The sequence below is a fragment of the Elephantulus edwardii genome, unplaced genomic scaffold, assembly GCF_000299155.1.
Source record: "Elephantulus edwardii isolate Elephantulus edwardi_28Jun2011 unplaced genomic scaffold, EleEdw1.0 scaffold00039, whole genome shotgun sequence".
NCBI classification, from domain to species: Eukaryota; Metazoa; Chordata; class Mammalia; order Macroscelidea; family Macroscelididae; genus Elephantulus; species Elephantulus edwardii.
The window spans coordinates 3,697,443-3,716,922 of NW_006399789.1; the positions used below are offsets into that span (position 1 = coordinate 3,697,443).

General features: G+C 43.2%; 1 protein-coding gene across 1 annotated transcript in view; it reads right to left on the bottom strand.

Annotated features, from left to right (window-relative positions):
* The window catches only part of HECA (headcase homolog (Drosophila)), a 72,757-nt gene that overhangs the window by 6,675 nt on the left and 46,602 nt on the right, over positions 1-19,480 (bottom strand). Inside the window, exon 4 of the mRNA XM_006885000.1 lies at positions 4,567-5,607. Coding sequence (XP_006885062.1) covers positions 4,567-5,607 — 1,041 coding nt within the window. The remainder of the gene's footprint in view (positions 1-4,566; positions 5,608-19,480) is intronic.

The following is a 19,480-nucleotide window of genomic DNA, read 5'->3' on the forward strand; positions in this document are numbered from 1 at the left end:
TGCCCTCTAGTCAGAAGTGAGTCATAGCTGACCAGCCAGTGTTTGCAGAAGCTGTAAATGTAATGGGAGGAGAAAGCCCATCTTTCTCCCACAGGGGATTTGGTGGATTCAAATCCCCTACTGTTAACAGGTTCACGTCCTACCCACTAGGCCACCAGAGCTCCTTCTAAATTACAAGGTAGTGGTGGTGGTGGTGGTGGTTAAGTCAGAAGTGACTCATAGTTGACCCTCCAGCAGGTTTCCAGAGGCTATAAGTCACAGGGAAAGAACTGTTCACCTTTCTTCCACACAGCAGCTGGTGGGTTTGAACCACATGCTTTTAGGCTGGTAGTGCTACTCCTTACCACGATGCCACCAAAGCTCTGAGGTTCAATTCTCTGGGTCTAGGCTCTTTCCCTTTCAAGTAGCTTTATCTTCTGCTTTAAAAACCAATTTTAGAAGTCTCAAAATGGCAAATATTATATAATTTTGCAATAATAACAGGAACCTCTTCCCCCTCCCAAAAAGAACCTAAAGTTGCCAGAATCATTTAACAACATCCACACACTGGATGCTCAGTGAGATCCTGGTATCAGATGGATCCTGGCTAAAAGCAGAGAATACCAGAATGGATGTTTACTTGTGTTTAACTGACTTTGTGGATTTGCATCTGCAGACCATATTATGTTATGTATAACTGAGAAGAACAGGAATTTCAGTACACTTAATACACTTAATTATGCTCATGTGAAATCTGTACAGACACCAAGAAGTAGTCATTTGAAAAGAACAAGAAGATACTGCATAGTTTAAAATCAAGTAAAGAGTGCATCAGAGTTGGATCCTCTCTCCGTATCTATTCAACCTGTATGCTAAGCAAATAATTTGAGAAGCTAGATTATATGATAAATATGGAATCAGGCTTGCAGGAAGATCATCCACAACCTGCATTATGCATACGATACAACCTTCCTTAAAGAAGACTTGAAGCATTTACTGAATATCAAAGACTACAGCTTGCAGTATGGATTAGACCTCAAGATCAAGAACAAAAAAATGAACTCAGCAGATAAACTGACAATATCAGAAAGATGTTTACTTGTGTTTTATTCATTATGTAAAAGAATTTGATTGTGTGGATGAAATGAGTATGGATAACACTGTAAAAATTCCAGAACATCTAACTGTGCTCACACAGAATAGACAAATAAGCAGTCATTCAGACAAAGCAATCGGATACTGCATGGTTTAATATCAGAAAAGGTATGAATCAGGGTTTCCACCTTTCACTACACCTTGTCAGCTTGAATGGCTGATCAAAGCATCCCAGAAACTAGATTATGTGAAGAAGGATGTAGCAGAACTGGAGGAAGACTCAACAATCTGTGATACACAAATAAAACAACTCTACTTGCAGAAAATGAAGACCTGAAGCACATATTAATGAAGCTTGGACATATAATTCAATATAGGTTATACCTCAACATAAAGAAAACAAAAACCCTCACAAATGGACCAATAAACAACAACATGATAAATGAAGAAAAGACTGTCAACAACTTCAGTTTGCTTGGATCTACAATCAGCACCCAAGGAAGCAGCATCAAGAAATCAAAACAGGTACTGTTTGGGGCAAATCTGCTGCCAAAGCCCTCTATAAAATGCAAGGATATTAGTTTAAAGACTAAGGTGCATCTGACCCAAGTCATGGTATTTTCAATTAGCTCAAGTGAGCATGTGCAAGTTGGACATAATAAAAAGGAAGACTGAAGAAATTAAGCCTTTGAGTTTTGTTGTTAGCAAAAGATACTGAATATACTGTTGACAGACAAAAGAACAAATGCATCTTAGAAGGGACGCCAAAACACTCTTTAGAGGCAAGGATGGTGGGACTCTGTCTCACACATTTTGGGCATTTTATGAGAGGCCATTCCCTGAAGAAAGCAAGCATGAGCAGAAAAATAGAGGTCAGCAAAAGATCCTTAATGAGATGAGTTGACATGGCAATGGACATAAGCACAACCAAAGACATGAAGATGGTGAAAGGCTGTGCTGGGCTTAATTTTACTGTATACAGAGTCTTTATGAGCTGGATCAAACTCTATGGCCACCTAACAACAACAAAACAATGATGAAAGAGAAAGATTGATCCTTTTGTTATGTACTCTAAAATACCCAACACATGAAATCTCTAAAGTACTGAATGCTGTAAGGACCGTATGATGGATAGATGAATTAAATAATGTCTCCATCAAGAATAAAAGAACACCACCAAAACTTGTAAGTACTCTGAACTCATGTTCCTTCACTCATCTTCATAAAGAGTATCTTGAGTTTTAAGGTATTCAAGCAAAGCTGTTTCCTTTCTAAAACAGGCTTTCAACAAGCAGTATAAAGAACAATAAACAAAACACAAACTCTACCTTCCATGAAACTATCAGGAATTTCTGAACCAAGATATAGGTCATCTCAAAGTCGATAGAAGAATGGTAAATGGTTTAGCCCTAAAACTGAACAGGAAGCACCAAAGGTGGTAAGGTGAATCACTGAAGGGGAAACACTGTACATCATAAAGAGACACTATACATCATAAAGAACTATGAGGTCTATATAATCCTTCTCATCCAGAAGCAGAGTCTATTAGCATTGAGGCTCACTTCATTAATAGAATGTGACAGAAGGGATGCTGACAGTTTTACATTCGAAGCTCTAGAAGCCTTGCTATTTCCACTTCTTTGCTCCTGAATTCTGTCCTGAGAACGTCATCAGAGCTAGCCCACTAGAGGATGAACGACCACACAGCGCAGAGTTGGGCCATTTGAGCTGAGGCCTCCGAAACCAACTAATCTGCTGACAGACTTGTGCAAGACCATTTTAACCACCCCACTGCAAGTGTGACAGCCCGGATCAGAATTACAAGACCCAATGACTGAACTGTTACAAATATTTTCTGTTTTAAGCCACTAAGTCTTACACAGTATTATGCTCTGCTAAAAGGGTTTTCTTTTCAATATAGAATGAAATAACATTTTACAAAATGAATGATAAAACTTCTGCAAGTTTAGCTTCCTCACCCTGCCCAGAATTTTTTAAAAAAGGGCAGGAAATTTTAAGTATGGCATTATAACTAAGGGCATTAAAAAACTGTAATTAATCTAAAACAGAATGCTTATGAGTGACTGAATGAAAATGAATATGACTATAAATTTTCAAACCAAAAAAAGGGGAGGGGATTATACATGAGGCAGAACCAGAATGTTAAAAAGAGTTGTAGATGTTGTTGTTGAGGTGTACTGTCGAGTGGAAACCAAGAGTCATAGCTGACTCTCCAGCGGGTTTTCCGAGGTAGCTAATCACACGGGGGGAGACTGTCCATCCTTCTCCCACAGAGCACGTGGTAGATTTGAACCGCGTGCCTTCAGGATTGCAGCACAGCATCTGGCCACTCAACAAATATATTGGAAAATAAATGCCAATGAAAATATTTAGAAGGCGGATTAAGATCATGATATGGACTCAAAGCCAAATCAACTGCCATCAAATCAATGCCAAACAACAAGACTAAAAATGTTTTGGGTTTGTTTTTTTTTAAATTGTCTTCTACAGGGGACCATTCTGAAAGTCCCAATATCTATTCAATAGATTAACATCTTATTAGTAGGACATATTGAATGGGATTTATCTGTGGCAAAAGACATCTTTCAGCACCAAGAAGCACCTGACTCAAACCATGGTATTTTAATATGCATGCAGAAGCTGGACAATAAATAAAGAAAACTGAAGAACTGATGCCTTGAATTATGGTGCTGGTTAAGAATATCCAATGGCTTGCCAGCACAAGAAAGAAATGTCTTGGAAGAAATGCAGAAAGACTGTTCCTTAGAATTGTGAAACTTTGTCTCATGTACTTTCTACATGGCTACTAGGGGAGACTAATCTCTGAAGAAGCCTATTATGCTTGGTACCGTGTCAATAAAAGAGGCTTGCAATGAGATGGCTGACACAGTGGCTGCGGCAGCGACCCGAGAACAGTACAGGACTAGGTAGTGTTCTCGTCTGTTGTACACAGAGTTGCTATGAGTCGGAACTGATTCAACAGCACCTAACAACATAACAACAATCTAAAAACATGATGGCTGTCTCTAACCCCTAGTTTCCTTCCTGCTCTGTTATGCTTACCTACATCAAAAGAACACACACTCTTCCATATACTTAAGTTTCAACAGCAACCATTTCATAGCAAGTAACACAATTAAGCAATTCTTTCTGTAAATATCCTCCCAATTTCCAAAACCCCCCAACACACCAACATCCAGACATCAAGCAATCCTCTTTTCTAATTACAGCAGCAAAAATACAGAATCACCCAGTAGAACAACTGGACTTGATATAATGACATCAAATACAAAACAAACCAAAACACAATTAACACGGCCATGACATCACTCTGTGGTGCTTACGGTCACCCAGCACTGCCTAAAACAAAGCAGCAACAGTTAAAATTCAACCAGAATAAAGTCATTCCCTCTTGTTTGCACTTTGATTTCTAGCAAAGAAAAAGCAGGCAAGGTGAATGGACACCTATACCTTGAAGGTGACAAGGAACATCATATTCAATCTCATCGTGTCTCGACGGACTCAGGAACAGAGTTCCGTCCACGAGTGGGAACTGTTCGAACACCGGGAGTGCGCGGTGGCACAGGGCACAGTTCACGACGTTTCGGTGGCTGGCACTGAGGGCGGCAAGGATGAACTTGCGCAGGTCCTCGCCCTGGCCCACCTGCGCGTCGTCTTCCATCCGCACGTGGAAAGTGTTCAGCTTATGTCTGGGGATGTGCGTGAGCAGCTCGGAGAGGTCGAGGCGCCGCAGGAACTGCACTGGGGCATCAAAGTGGCCCCCTCTGTGGACCGCCAACCCCGCGGGGCTGTAATCAAAGTGGGCGTTTCGGAACACGTGGCCCCCAGCCATGGCCTTCTTGTGAGGCTCCAGGTGTATGGCGTTCTTCAGGAACTCCCCCAGGTACCTGGAGGAGCGGGGCCCGCTGAAGTGGGCAGGGGAGAGGATGGAGTAGCCCGTGGGTGGGGACTGGCCAGGCGAGGCGCAGGGGGAGCGGGCGCCGTAGGGCGCAGCGCCCACGGCTTTCTCCTGCGAGTTCTGCCGGTCCATGGAGTGGCGCCGGGGGAGGTCGTGGTTCAGGCCTTTCTGGGGCTTGTTCTGGGGCCTGCACTTTTTCACCTCCTCCCCTGCCTCGCCCGGGGGCTTCCCTGCGTTCTTCTCCGACCCTGATTTCTTCTTCTTCTCGTCCTGCATCCGCTTCACCTGGTACCAGTCCGTGTCCTTCTTTAAGTGGCCTTGTCCGCAGCGGCAGGAGCAGAAGCGGAAGGCCAGGTCGTAGCCCTTCTTTGTCCACATGTTCTGGCGGCACTGCTTCTCGTTCCAGCTGCGCGCGCGGCCGATGCAGTTGAACTGGACGAGGATGCTGCTCTCCCACTCGTAGAAGCACTGCAGGTGCATCCAGGTGCTGTGCGGGCAGTGCTCGTTGTTACACACCACCTTCTGGTAGTCGTCCTTCTCCAGGTCCACCGGGCGCCCGAAGCTGCAGATCAGGGGCGTGGCACACGGGGCTTCTGAGGAGGAACAAAGACAGCCGGCTTAGCACCTCAATACCGGGACTGCAGTCCACCCCAGTTCAGAGACCCACCCCTGTTCAGAGACCCAGGCTTCCAGCCCCCGCTCAGCTCATACACACCAAGGGTCCAAGCTTTCTGGTGTCAAGAGGTCTGTGGATCACCAGCACAGACAAGACTAGAAAATATATGCTATTTTCTTCTCGTGTGATGTTGTGTCAAGGGTATCTATTTCCCCAATATTTATTAAAAAACAGAAAAGCAAATCAGTAAGATTTAAAAAGTACAAATCTCTCAGAGAAAAATTATTTCCAAAAGGGTGCTACCACTACATCTGGTAGTATCTCAAAGCCATAAACCATAGAGTTTTCCTAATATACAGAAGAAAACAGACTTGCCTCATTTTTAATTCTTTTCTATAATTACTTTTATATCTAATGGCAGGGATTCTGATAAAATAACCAGTGGTCTCCACAGAGTAGAGTACCAGATTATGGGGGTGGGGGAAATCAAACCAAAACAGCAAACTCCCCCAAAGCAATGTCCTGAGAGCAGCCAGCAACAAGGTGCTGCTTCTATCTTATGTCAAAACCATGCCCACCTGGAGTCCAAACTGCCAGGCAGGGTTCCAGGAAGGGAAAGCAGGAGGACACTCATTTCTTAAAAGGTAAACCTGGACACTAGCTCTCAGTGAGAACCGAGTATCTGAGCTCAGGACTCACAGATAAAACTATCAGACAGACATTGTGCCAAGTTTCACCTGCATTAGTAAGAGCTCTCTAATCACGGACCACTTATTTCACTGATTCCACCTGATTTCCTCAGTGGCAAATGAGCAGAACTGTAATAGATATTATAGATACCTCCAGGCCTTGGAGAAGGACATCATGCCTGGAAGGATAGAGGGACAGACCAGGAGACAAAGACCCCGGATGAGATGGACTGACACGGTAATGGGGGTAGGTGTGTTAAAGAGAGAGAGACAGGCTCAGGATAGGGAAGGGTTCAGAGATATTATGCATAGGGTTGGCTAAGAGTCACGGAGGACTCAATGGCACATAACAACAATTACAGATATTAGCAAAACACAAAAATGTTGCTATTGTTCCTGCCATTATTTGAAACTTTATGTTACAGCTAGAAGAAACTGTATAATGAGGTAGTTGTGGGTCCAAACTCAAGACGGAAAAATTATGTGGGGCCAGAACTAGGGGCCTTAACAGCAGGGAGTGCAGAAATGGAAGAGAAGAGATACAGACGGGTCCCAGGAAAGAGATGCCAGGCAGTGCCCTAGACCCAAACTTGGAGTATCACTTATGGGGAGGGTGGTTTGAGTGGGGTCAACAGGCAGGGATGAGAAGGACACAAAGACCAATGCCACTAACCAGCCCTTCAGTTGGAGGATGTGGTCAAATTTTCCCTGCTTTCCTACAATTTTTAATAGAACTGACCCTACCCTGAAGTTCCTCTTTCACTTTAGCACTATTATATTATTATCATCTTGGCTTTCTGGCTTTTCCTCCAGATAATTGCTTTCTGTTCATGAAATACTTCCCAGGGCTAGGGCACTGGCATTATCTTCTTTACTTTGGGGGGCAGGAGCTTAAAATTAAAAAATGTGTATTTCTTAATGGAAACAAATGAGGATTAAGGTGTACCAGACTCAAGTCATAGTATTTTCAACTGCCTCACATGCATGTGAGAGATGGACAATGAATAAGACATACTGAAGAATTTATGCTTTGGAATTAATGTCAAAGGATGAACAAATTTATCTTGGAAGAGGTGTAGCCAGAGTGTTCTTTAGAAACAAGGCCAGTAAGACTTCATCTCCTATTACGTGAACAAGCTATCAGGAGGGACTAGTCAGTGGAGAAGGACAGCATGCATACTTGGTAGAGGCTCAGTTGAAGAAGAAAAGTATCAATGAGATGGACTGACATATTGACAACAGATTCACACAATTGTGAGGAGGCTCAGGATAGAGCAGTGTTTTATTCTATTATACAAGAGATCACTACGAGTCGAAGCTGACTCAACAGCACCTAATAACAACAATGGGGTATTACTATTATTCAGACTCTACTTTGAAGGGTGGAATTGTCTGGTGCATTTTAATAAATTAGTATCCCTGGACCCTTGACACAAAATATCTGTCTCTCCACACTACCTTCCTCACTGTGGTAACTTTAAAAGTTCAACATTTCTAAGGGAGCTCTGGTGGCCTAGTGGCAAGAAGGTGCACTACAATCCCAGAGGTACGTGGTTCAAATCCACCAGATACTCTGCTGGAGAAGGAGGGACAATCTCCTCCTGTACCGGTCAAATCTAATTTGATGGTACACATACAAAGAATTTAAAAAAATAAAAAAGTTCAACATTTCTAAGCACCATATTTCCTTTTTTTTTTCAAATTACTGAGGAGCAATGATGTCAGTTTGAGGATTAAGGTGTGCCTGATTTAGACCACTTCCTTTTTAATCACTTCCTAGGCACGTGAGAGTTGAGCGATGAATAAGGGTGGCAGAAGAATTGATGCCTTTGAGTTGTGGTTCTGGAGAAGAGTATGAGTATCCCATGAACTGCCAAAAGAACAAAAATACATCTTGGAGAAGGTGTACCCAGAGTGCTCCTTAGAGGCAAGGATACTGACGCTTCATCTCACATACTTTGGGCATGTTGCTAGAAAAGGCTATTCCTCAGAGGAAGACAACATGCTTGGAAAGGTGGAGGGAATCAAAATAGAGGAAGACAGACACTGTGACTACAGCCATGGGCTCAAGTGTCAGAGATTGTGAGGATGGTACAGGATAAGACAGGGTTCAGATCTGTTGTTCATAGGGTCGCTAGGAATCATACTTGACAGAGGCTAACAACAAAAAGAAACCCTTCTTTTGGAGGACACTGACTAAGGATGATAGAAGAACAATCGATGCCTTTTAGATGTAGTCCTAGAGAAGAGTATTCAACATGCCATGGACTACAGGAGAACAAATAGGTCTGTCTTGGAGAGGGTGAAAACAAGGTTCTCCTTGGAGGCAAGAATTTTGAAGCTCATTCTCACATACTTTGGGCATGTTGCTAGAAGGAACCAGTCTTTAGAGAAGGACATCATGCTTGGAAAGGTGGAGGGACAGCAAAGGAGAGGAAGACCCTGGATGAGATGGACTGACAAAGTAACTGAGGTCATGGAGATAGGTGTGTCAGAGGCAGTAAGACTAGCTCAGGATAGGGCCAGGCTTCAAAGCTGTTGTACAAAGGATTGCTATGAGTCTCCGGCAACTCAATGGCACGTACAACAACTATCCCCAGTAGAGAGTACTTGGCTTAAATTAAGAAGCTTTATGTGCCACCCACAGGAATCTGGACGTTTCACGGTATGGATAATAAGCCAAAGGAGAACAACACACTGTAGGCTCCTGCAGTCAGATTTCTGCTTCAGACGGCTCACCCTAGGGTCAGGATGAGGTATGAGAATGGAGCCAGCTGGCAGGCCAGGTGGAGGGAGGTGCAATCACAAAAGTGAGAAATTATGAGACCGAGGTTGGCTCAATTCTTAAGGCATTTGCACTGCTAACCCAAGAGCCTTGCCTTCCACTGATATGACTCTACCACGCAACTCTTTGAGAGAAAGATGGGCAGTCTTCTGTTGTGATTTAGGCTTAGAAACCCAGTGGAGGGTCTTATGAGTGAGGCCAACTCAAGGTTTAGGAGCAAGTTTGGAATGAGCTGCTGAAGCAGTATACAGTGGCTCAGGGTTCCTCAGGGTAAATACTAATAATGGATGGTGTTAACAGGAGAGGCAAGGAAGAAAGGAAAGCCTATGAGCTGGCCCTAGTTTACACTTGCTCAGTTGGAAATACTCAGGCAACATGGAATTGGAAATGGACAATACTGGAGCGACTCTTATAACAAAGACAAACAACCCAATTTTAAAATGGGCAATGCATTTAAACAGACATTTCTACGGACATTTTATATAAAAGGCAAGTCAAGATGCCACGGAAATGCAAAAAAACCAAAACCACAATGAAGTACTGCTTTACACATGCTAGACCAGCTATCAGAAAAAGAGGCACGTGGGGAAACTGGAAAAACCTCTTCACTGGGGATGTAAAATGGTGTGTCCACAATGGAAAACACTTTGGCAGTTCTTCAAAAAGTTAAGTACAGAATTGATATATATGCGCTTACAATTCCACTCCCGAGTTTCTGCCCTCGAGATCTGAAAGCAGGCCCTCTCACACACAAAGTTGCTGGGACAGGATAATCCTCGGAAAGGTAGAGGGTCAGTGAAAAAGATGAAGACCTTCGACGAGATGAACTGACACAGTGATGGCAGCAACGGACTCCAGTGTGTCAGAGATGATGAGGATAGTACAGGACAGGCCAGGGTTCAGATCTACTGTTCATAAGGTCCCCATGAGTCATACTTGACTCAACGGCACTGAACAGCAACAAAAAAGTTATCACAGAGAAGCTAAAGCTTCAACTCATCTCGTCCCTAATTCTTATCACCAATGGCAGGGACATCATTGCTCTTTAGTGCTTTGAATAGGTCCCTGACAACAGTTTACACACTAAGGTACACTTGACCCCAGCCACGGTATTTTCAATTGCTTTGTATGTATCTGAAAGTTGAACAATGAATAGGGATGACAGAAAAATCAATACCTTTGAATTAGTGAAGAGTACAGAACATACCCATTGACTGCCAAAAGAACACACAGGTCAGTCTTGGAGCAAGTGGAGCCAGGGTGCTCCTTAGAGGTAAAGATGGAAAACACGTTACCAAGAGGGAGAAGTCCCTGGAAAAAGGAATGATGCTAGGAAAGAGAGGGTCAGAGAGAGAGTGAGAAACACTCTCAACGAGGTAAGAGACCATGACTGCAGCAATGGGGTGGGCTTGGGAGAGACTGTGAAGATGGGACAGGGCAGGGAAAGGTTCAGATCTTTTGGTCACAATGAGTCACAGTCAATTCTAACACACCTAACAACAACAACAATGGCAGGGATGCTTCATAGGCAAATGATAGCAAGATTTCTTCTTTGGATTTATTCAGAGAGACAATTGTAGCATCCACTTCCAAAATAACATGCCTCTGGAAACCCTAAGAACTTTGATAAATGTCGATGGTCATAGAAGGCTTCACGCCTTTTGTTCACAGGGTCGCTATGAGTCTTGCTTGACTCGAAGGCAATCAACAACAATACAACAACAGCAACAACTGTTACATGCTGTCAAGTCAGCACTGATAGCTAACTCTCCAGCAGATTTTCAGAGGCTGTACCCATCTTTCTCCTGTGGACCACCTGGTGTATTACTACTACCTGCCTTATTAGGAAGGACAAGTCCTTGGGAACCGGGGAGAAGGATGGGCAGTCACCTTCCATGAGACTTACTACCTGTGAACACCTGCTGGAGGGCCAGATATGAGTCGGTTCTGACTCCATGGCAAACAACAGTCCCTGGGAGAGGGGCAAGTAGTGAAAACCACATTGACCCATTCACCAAAAGGCCTAGAGTCTCCAGTAGTTGGAGTACACCAGCCATTCCAAGGAATAAAGATGAGAAGTCTCCTGTTAAGATTTACAGCCTCAGACACCTAATAGAGAGCTTCTATGAGGTCACATCAACTTGATGGCAATGAGCTGAGTGCCTGGGAAGGGCACACGTAGTAAAGGGTCAGTGCTTTAGCTTTCTAATGCTGCTATAACAGAGATACCACAAGTGGAAGGCTTCAGCAAACAAATTTTTTTTTCTTTTATGATTTGGTGGTGGTGGTGGTGTGTGCCATACAGTTGTCTGCGACTCAGAGCAACTTTAGAATAGCTCTGCTCCATCTTGAGCCAATCTTATCATCCCTGACACATCTACTCCCATCACCCTAGTCAATGAGTCAATCTATCTCATCCGAGGGTCGTCTTCTCTTATGCAGTCCTCTCCACCCTTCCAAGCATGATGTTCCTCTTCAAGGACTGGTCCCTTCTTGCAATATGCACAAAGTGTGTCAGATGGAGTTTCTGAATCCTTGCCTCCAATGAGCAGCCTGATTTTACCCTCTCCAGGACAAACCTGTTTGTTCTCCTAGCAGTCGATGGTATATTCATACTCTTCTCCAGCACCACAGCTCAAAGGCATCAATTCTCCTTTTCTCATTTTGGATCATAGTCCAGCTTTCTGATGCATAGCAAGTTAACTGTGAAGACCATGGCCTGGATCGTTCTCAGGTTAAGTCTCCAGACTGACATTACTGTTCTTCAGTACTCTCGAGAGGTCCCTGACAGCAGAGTTTCCCAATGCAATTTGTCTTTTGATTTCCTGGCTGCTGGTACCAAGAGTGTTGACTGTGGAACCAAGCAAACTAAAGCTGTTAATCTCTTCATTGTTCTATCATGATGCTGCCAATCAGCCCAGTGGTTGAGAATCTTTATTTTCTTGATGCTGACCTTCAATCCATATTGAAGGCTGCTGTCCTTGACCATCTGCAGCAAGTGCTTCAGGTCCTTCTAAGTTTCAGCAAGCAGGGTTGTGTCATCTGAATAACACAGGCTGCTGACAAGTCCTCCTCCAATCCTGATGATGCCACATTCCTCCTCATAGAACCCAGCCTCCCTGACGATCTGTTCTGCATAAAGATTGAAAAGGAAGGGTGACAGGATGCATCCCTGGCATACTCAAGTTCAGGACATGAGCTCTAAGAGAAAGCCTCCTTCTCTGTCTGTTGTGAAGGAAAATCCTTGTTCCTTTCAGGGTTTGTAGGCCTGGTGTTTCCTGGAGACTTCCATGTGTTCTGGCTGACATAAAAGGTTTTATAGGCCACAGCCTAGAAGAACTCCTTGTCCACAGATTAGGGCTGCGATGGGATTAGGGAGTGCTGCATTCCACACTTAATCATTCCACAACTATTTGGGTTAACAGTTCATGGGGGATAATCACAGAGCTTCCACACTGTATCACAATATACATGTATTTTAAAGGAAAGTAATCAAATTCATAACAGTCATAAAAAAATTAATCTTCAACAAAATGGAATGACACAGGGACTACACCAAAAGGGTCAAGTGTAGCAGGGTCTGTGATGCGTCAGGGAAGGATGTGTTTCACTCTGTTCTACAGGTCACGGTGAGTTGCAATCAACCGACAGCTACTAACAACTGGCAAGGAAAAGAGCCCTGGGGGTGCAATGGTTACATGCCCAGGATGCTAATCGCAGTTTCTATTCAGCAGAGAGAGAAGTGTCAGTGTGTGCTGTAAAACTTAAGCCTCGGAAACCGTGTGGGGAAAGTTAGGTTGTTACTGTTGTTAGGTGCCACTGAGCTGCCCAGGACTCCCAATGTCCCTGAAGACAACAGATCTGAATCAAGTCCTGGCCTCACTATCACTGCTATGCTCAAGCCATACAGTAGAGAGTCTAACATAGGAATGTCTAACAGGTTGACACAACAGATTGTTGTAGGCTCACGTAACTACCCCACAGATACACTCTACACTTAATGAGTCACAATGAGATGGAATTAGAAGACGAGTTGCATTGGGAAAATTCCCTCTCAAGGACATCTCCTTTGCTATCTGTGCTAGAGACCAAGGATGTTAACTTAAAGACTAAGTAGCGCCTATTCCAAGTTGTAATATTTTTAGTTGCTCCCTATGCATCTGGAAGTTGGACAAAATGAATAAGGGTGCCAGAAGCAGCATGGCTTTGATCTGTGGTGTTGGCAAAGAACACTGAATATCCCACGGACTAGCAAGAGAACAAACAAGTCTGTCTTGGAGGAAGGGCAAACCATCATGTTCCTTATACGTGAGGACGGTTAAACTCTGTCTCTAAAATACTTGGGGCATATTGTGAGGAGGGGCCAGTTCCTGGAAAATACATCATGTGGGCAAAGTGGAGGATTCTTACCACTGGACCAACAGGCATCATCATGATGGATGGAGAGGAGACTGAAATTGTCAACAGCTTCACCTTGCTTGGATCCACAACACCTTTGGTACTAACAGTCAGTAAATAAGGACACACTGCACTGGGAAAATCTGCAGTTAGGGGCCTCTCCAAATTATCGAAGAGTAATGATATCAGTTTAAGGACTAAGGGGTGTCTGATGGCCAGAGTCTTTCAGATTACTTGCCATCGATCTGACAGCTGGACAATGAGTAAAGATGAAAGGAAAAGAATTGATGCCTTTGAGCTGTGGTGTTGAAGAGCACTGAACATCCGATGGATGGTCAAGAGAACAAACAGATATGTCTTAGAGTACAGCCAGAGTGCTCTCTGGAGGCAAGAAAAGATGTGACTTCACCTCACATACTTAGGGCATGTTGCTAAGAGGTACTATTCCTTGGACAATGACATGATGCTGGGAAGGGTAGAGGGTCGGCAAAGGAGAGGAAGACCCTCAACCAGGTAGATTGACACTGTGACTGCTGCAATGGGCTCTTGTGTGTCAGGAAGAGTGAGGATGGCATAGGGTAGAACAGGGTTCAGATCTTGTGTTCACAGGGGCACTATGAGCCAACGGCACCTAATAACAACAATAGTCAGTGTAATGGAGGAACTAATAGTACTGTAAACTCTAGAAGCCCGAGTTGGAATCCAGCAATGTCTTCTTAGATATTTCCTCTTTGTGTTCCATTTCCTTAGTTTAAAATGCAAAAAGTCATCTTACTACTGTAATAATTAAACAGGTCAATTTTAACAGGCCAGGTTAAATTTCATTAAATTAACCTTTAACTCTTAAGACATGATGCAAAAAGTAGGAGCCGAGGTGGCACATTCATTAAAGAGCTCAACTGTGAACTGAAAGATCGTGATTCAAATCCACCAACAGCTCTGCAAGAGAAAATTGGGGCAGTCCATTTCTGCAAAGATTTATCACCTTGGAAATCATGGTGACCTTGTTCTACAGGTCACTATGAGTCAGAACTGACAAGACGGGAGTGTGACAGGTTTCAGGTTTTGTGTTTTTTAATGGGGTTCTGGGTTTTATTTGTGGGTCTTTCTTTTTGCTTTTCTGGCACTTATTACTATACTCCATCCCCTTTTTTCCCTTCTCTTTTAAAGCCAAACTCTGAAAACATCAGTTGCTAAAGGTCTCCCAGCTCCCTTCCACCCTGAGTCTCCTAGGCACAGTCTGGTGTGAACTGTACTTAAGTCCCTCATTGTACGCTTCTCGGTGGCAGTTCACAAGTGGACAGACACCTCGTACTCATCTTTGTGTTCCTGGCCTTACTGACCCCAAGTGTTGCACAGACCCGGTGTTGAATAAAGTGGTATCAAATAGACAGCTGCACATCAAACTCACATGAAAGGTACAGCAGAGGAAGAGACAGCTGTACCCACAACAGAAAGACCAGCAGGTACCACAGCATACGGAAATGGAGTGGAAAGGAAGAGTGGTTTGTACACTGAGTAAATTAACTGCAGTCCCTGGTCCTGTGACCTTTGGTGTCCTTTCAAATGTTAATTAGTTAAAAAATCAAAGTCCCATTGCTTTTATCCTCAATCCTTCAGAGAACTAGCCTCCAAAGAAGACAATGGCAGGAACCAAAGTGGTTTTAACCCAGAGCCAATGACATAAAATTGAAGAGACGGACTAACTATAATTTTACAGTCACAAGATCCAAAATGACAATTTTTAATGCATAGCACAGACTAATATGGTATTTCTTTATTAAGTATGCTCACATTAAAGCAAAGAAGATTAAGAGGAGGAGGGAAAATTCCATTTGTATCTTTGTATCAGTTTAGAAAGTGCCATTTAACCAGTACTGAGCCCTTCCTATAGATCCAGCCTTTGGAGATGGGGAAACTGGTAAGTGATGCCAAGAGCTCTAACAGAACCCATGCACGGAGCCTGCAGGAGCTCCACCCAGATGCCTGTCCCTGCCTGTCATCTGTAACCCCCACAGGTGGCACTGCTCTGCTACGTTCCAAGACGCTGCACATCTGCCTGTCAGCCCTACCTGTTAACACGTGTCCCAATGATGTGGTGATGGTCCGGACAGGCCTCAAGACACAAACCAAGCCAGCACGTTATTATCAAGTAATACATGGAATAGATACCTCACCCCGTTATCCATCTCGGCTGAGGGAGAGGGTCACAGGGAGGGAGGCTATTCAGAATAGGGTGAGTAACTGGGTGACCATGAGACCAGTCTGAGGGCTTGCAACAATGCTGTCACATCTCACACAGCCTTCGGATGAAGCAGGGGAAGCAAGCCTCTCTACCTCACAAACGTCCCCTCTTTCACGAGTGGGTTCAACCTTATCTCCCTCCTTCACCTCACCCTGGCATTTGCCCATGCTGGAGTGCAAACCAGAACACTGACAGAGGGCTGTCGGTGCAAGCTCTAATGCTTCACACTGGGCAGGTTGTTCTTATCTGTAAGGCGGGGATCAAGAACTTGTCATCTCACCTCAAGTGTCTGTGGCAGCACTTTGTAAAGCCTCATCAAAATGTTTAATCTTTTATGCTGCTTTATAATTAATACACCCTAATTTTACATCTATATATCTGGCTCCCTACCTTGATGTAAACTACTCTTTTGGTCCACAGTTCCAGACACACAACAAAAAAAAGTATAATTAAGAAAGTGAGTAATGCCAGGTCTTTTTTCCAACTCCCCAAGCCTTATAAGTAAACAACATATATAAGATTGTATAGCTCTTCAAATAACACAGATGGCATTCAAAATAAAATCTCTGACCACTAGCTATATTATATGATTATAAAATCCCTCACTCTTTTAAAAACAGCAGTCCCACAAAGGTGCCGATGCTACAACTAAAACTTTACGAAGACCTGTGTCACACACAACCCCCGCAACATCAGCCTAAAGTGTGATTAACATGTAGTATGGGGAAACATTCCTTTATACAGAGTCAGTATTGTTTGAATAAATGTATACAAACCCCCTTAGGCTTATTTTAACAGCTTTGTCATCAAATGCTCAGCGCCCAGCCTTCATTTCCTCTACCCAGGTGAAAATAAAGAGGACTCAAGTCACTCTGGAGGAAGTGCAATTATTTTCAAGTATGGACAACAGCGTAGTATCCAAGACGACTTGGGCAGAGTTTGTGTTCTCTACCAGCTTTGTCTCGACTCTTTTTCTCAGGTCTTCACACCCCCAACCATTTGAAGCAGGGAAGACTCTGACAGCAGCCATTTTTCCTACACCCCTTCACTCACGCCTGAGGACTGAGAGTCATTGTCAAGCAAGCACGGTGGCCTTTTAAGAGCTTTTTAACTGCAAAACTATACATTTTCCTCTCAAAATTAGTTGCAAACTTCACAAGCAGGATGGCAGTCCTGAGGGTCAGGGATACAAAAGATTTTCTGAAATCATACAAAGTTTTATAGGCAAAACCTCATATTCCATCTTGTAAACCCAGCAACGTCAAAATCTTGTTGGGTGTTGTCAACTTAAACTTTACTCCTAGGGATCTCCATTCTTTACAGGGAACTGTCCCACATGGTTTTCTAGGCTTCTATAATCTTTATACTGGAGCAGAATGTCAGGTTTTGCTCCAATAAAGCTGCTGGTGGATTGGAACCACCAACCTTGTGGTTAGCAGTGGAGAATAAGTCCCTACATTTTGTTAAAGAATGTTCTGACGAATTCAGCACTCTTCATGGTGACTTGAGGGCCTTTAAGGTAAAGAAGAGAAGGAAAAGGATGAACCCCTGGGGAGTGTGGCTGCTGGAGACTGGTCCTAACCAGGTCTTCTGGGCCTCTAAAAGGGAAGCTCCCTCCAAGGCGCCTCTGGCTGGGCAGACCTGGCCCTCAGGCCTCCCTTTCTCTGAGGGACCCTCCTCCTGGGGACCTTCAAAATGGCACAGTCTTCAAGAAGCTGTGTCAAGAGAGGTCTCCTCCCATGAAATTTAAACTCTCTAAAATTCACTGGAGTTTTAGTTATGGGACAGTTCTGACTCGACCACAATGAATTTGCTTCAATTTTTGCACCTAGTTGTGAAACACACGTCTTCTTTATTGTTCTACACATACTCATTTAAAATAAAAATACTCTTGCCCTTTTCATAGTTTTTTTCTTATTTGAGAACAGAGCCCGATCTGGACAGAAAGTCTGTGACAAAAGTAGCTTTCAGAGTGGCTACAGACAGTGATATCCGATGAACAGACCCTGGAACAAGCGGAGTGGACTTGACCTTAGGCTATGCTACACATTATTAGCTTTCAGACTTTTGGTAAATCACTTCACTACCCGGAACCTGTTTTCTTACCTACTGCTGCTTTAATTGTTAGGTGCTGTGAAGTCAAGTATGACTCATAGTGACCCTATGAACATCAGACCTGAATTCAGTCTTATCCTGTGCATCCTCACAACGTCTGACACATTCCAGCCCATTGCTGCAGTCACTGCACCAATCCACCTGATTAAAGGTCATCTTCTCTTTCACCAACCATCAACCTTTCCAAGCATGATGTCAACATGCCCAAAGTGTATGACCTAAAAAGCTTCACTATCTGCCTCTAAGCAGTGCTCTGGCTATATACTTCCTCCAAGACATATCTATTTACTCTTTTGGTATCCAGGGGATATTCAGTACTCAAAGAAGAGTCCTGTCATCCATATTCATTGTCCAGCTCTCAGATACATAGCAAGTGACTGAAAAAACCATGGCTAATTTATCACTTACATATAGACTGGAGGAAGGAAGTATCTACCTCAAAAGACTGTCATGACGAGTAGAAGTGGTACTACAACAGGCATTTCACCAAAGAAGTCATTCAGATGGCAAACAAATGAAGAAATGTTCAAAATCCCCAACTCCAAGAGAGATGCAAATCAAAACAACTATGAGATCTCACCCCAGTAACAATAGCAAAATTCAACAGAGCAGCAAACAACAAATGCAGGTGAGGTTGTGGACAAACTGGAACCCTTATTCACTGTTGGTGGGAGTGTAAAATGGTGCAACCACTATGGAAGGCAGTATGGCGCTTTCTCAAAAAGTTAGAAATACCATTTGACCCAGCAATTCCACTAGTGGGAATATACCCTAAAGAAATAAAACCCTCCACTAAAACAGATATATGCACACTGATGTTTATTGCTGTGTTGTTCACAATAGCAAAGAGATGGAAACAACCAAAGTGCCCATCAACAAACAAATGATAGAGAAGCTGTGGTATATTCACACAATGGAATACTATGCAACACTGAAAAATAAAGAACTGATAAAATATTATATAAAATGGGTAACCCTGGAGGACATTATGCTGAGTGAAATACCTCAGCCACAAAAGGACAAATACTGTTTAATGCCACTGTTATAAAACAGGACTGACATGGGAGTTTGGGGGAAACTAAGAAAAGAGGGATAAATAATGTACACTGCACTGAAACAGATGCAGGAAAGAACTGCTTAGAAGGATATATGATTAGGTATTATTTCATGACAAGTGCAGACAAAGAGCTGCATAGTAAAGAGGACTAGGGTAGGGGTGGGGACTGTACAACAATGAAAGGGTTTTTTTTCCCCAAAGAGAAAAGTGAACTGGCCAGGGGAGGGGGTGAGCAGAGAGGAAAATGTACAACAATGTATGAATGGAAATCCAAGCTCTCTATAAACTTTCATTCAAATCTCAATTTAAAAAATTAAATAAAAAAAGAAATGAATATGTGTTTTTAAGTAAGGCTTAATTAAAAAAAATAAAAGGAATACATGATTAGGTATTATTTGCATGACAACGGTCCAGATTAAGAGCTGCATAGCAAAGTGAAATGAGGGTGGGGTGGGGAGAAAATTATGAAACAATTAAAGAATTTTTTAAAGTGAACTAGAGGTGTGGGTAGGGAGGGAAATGTGCAACAATGAATGGAAATCCAAGTTCTCTATTTACTTT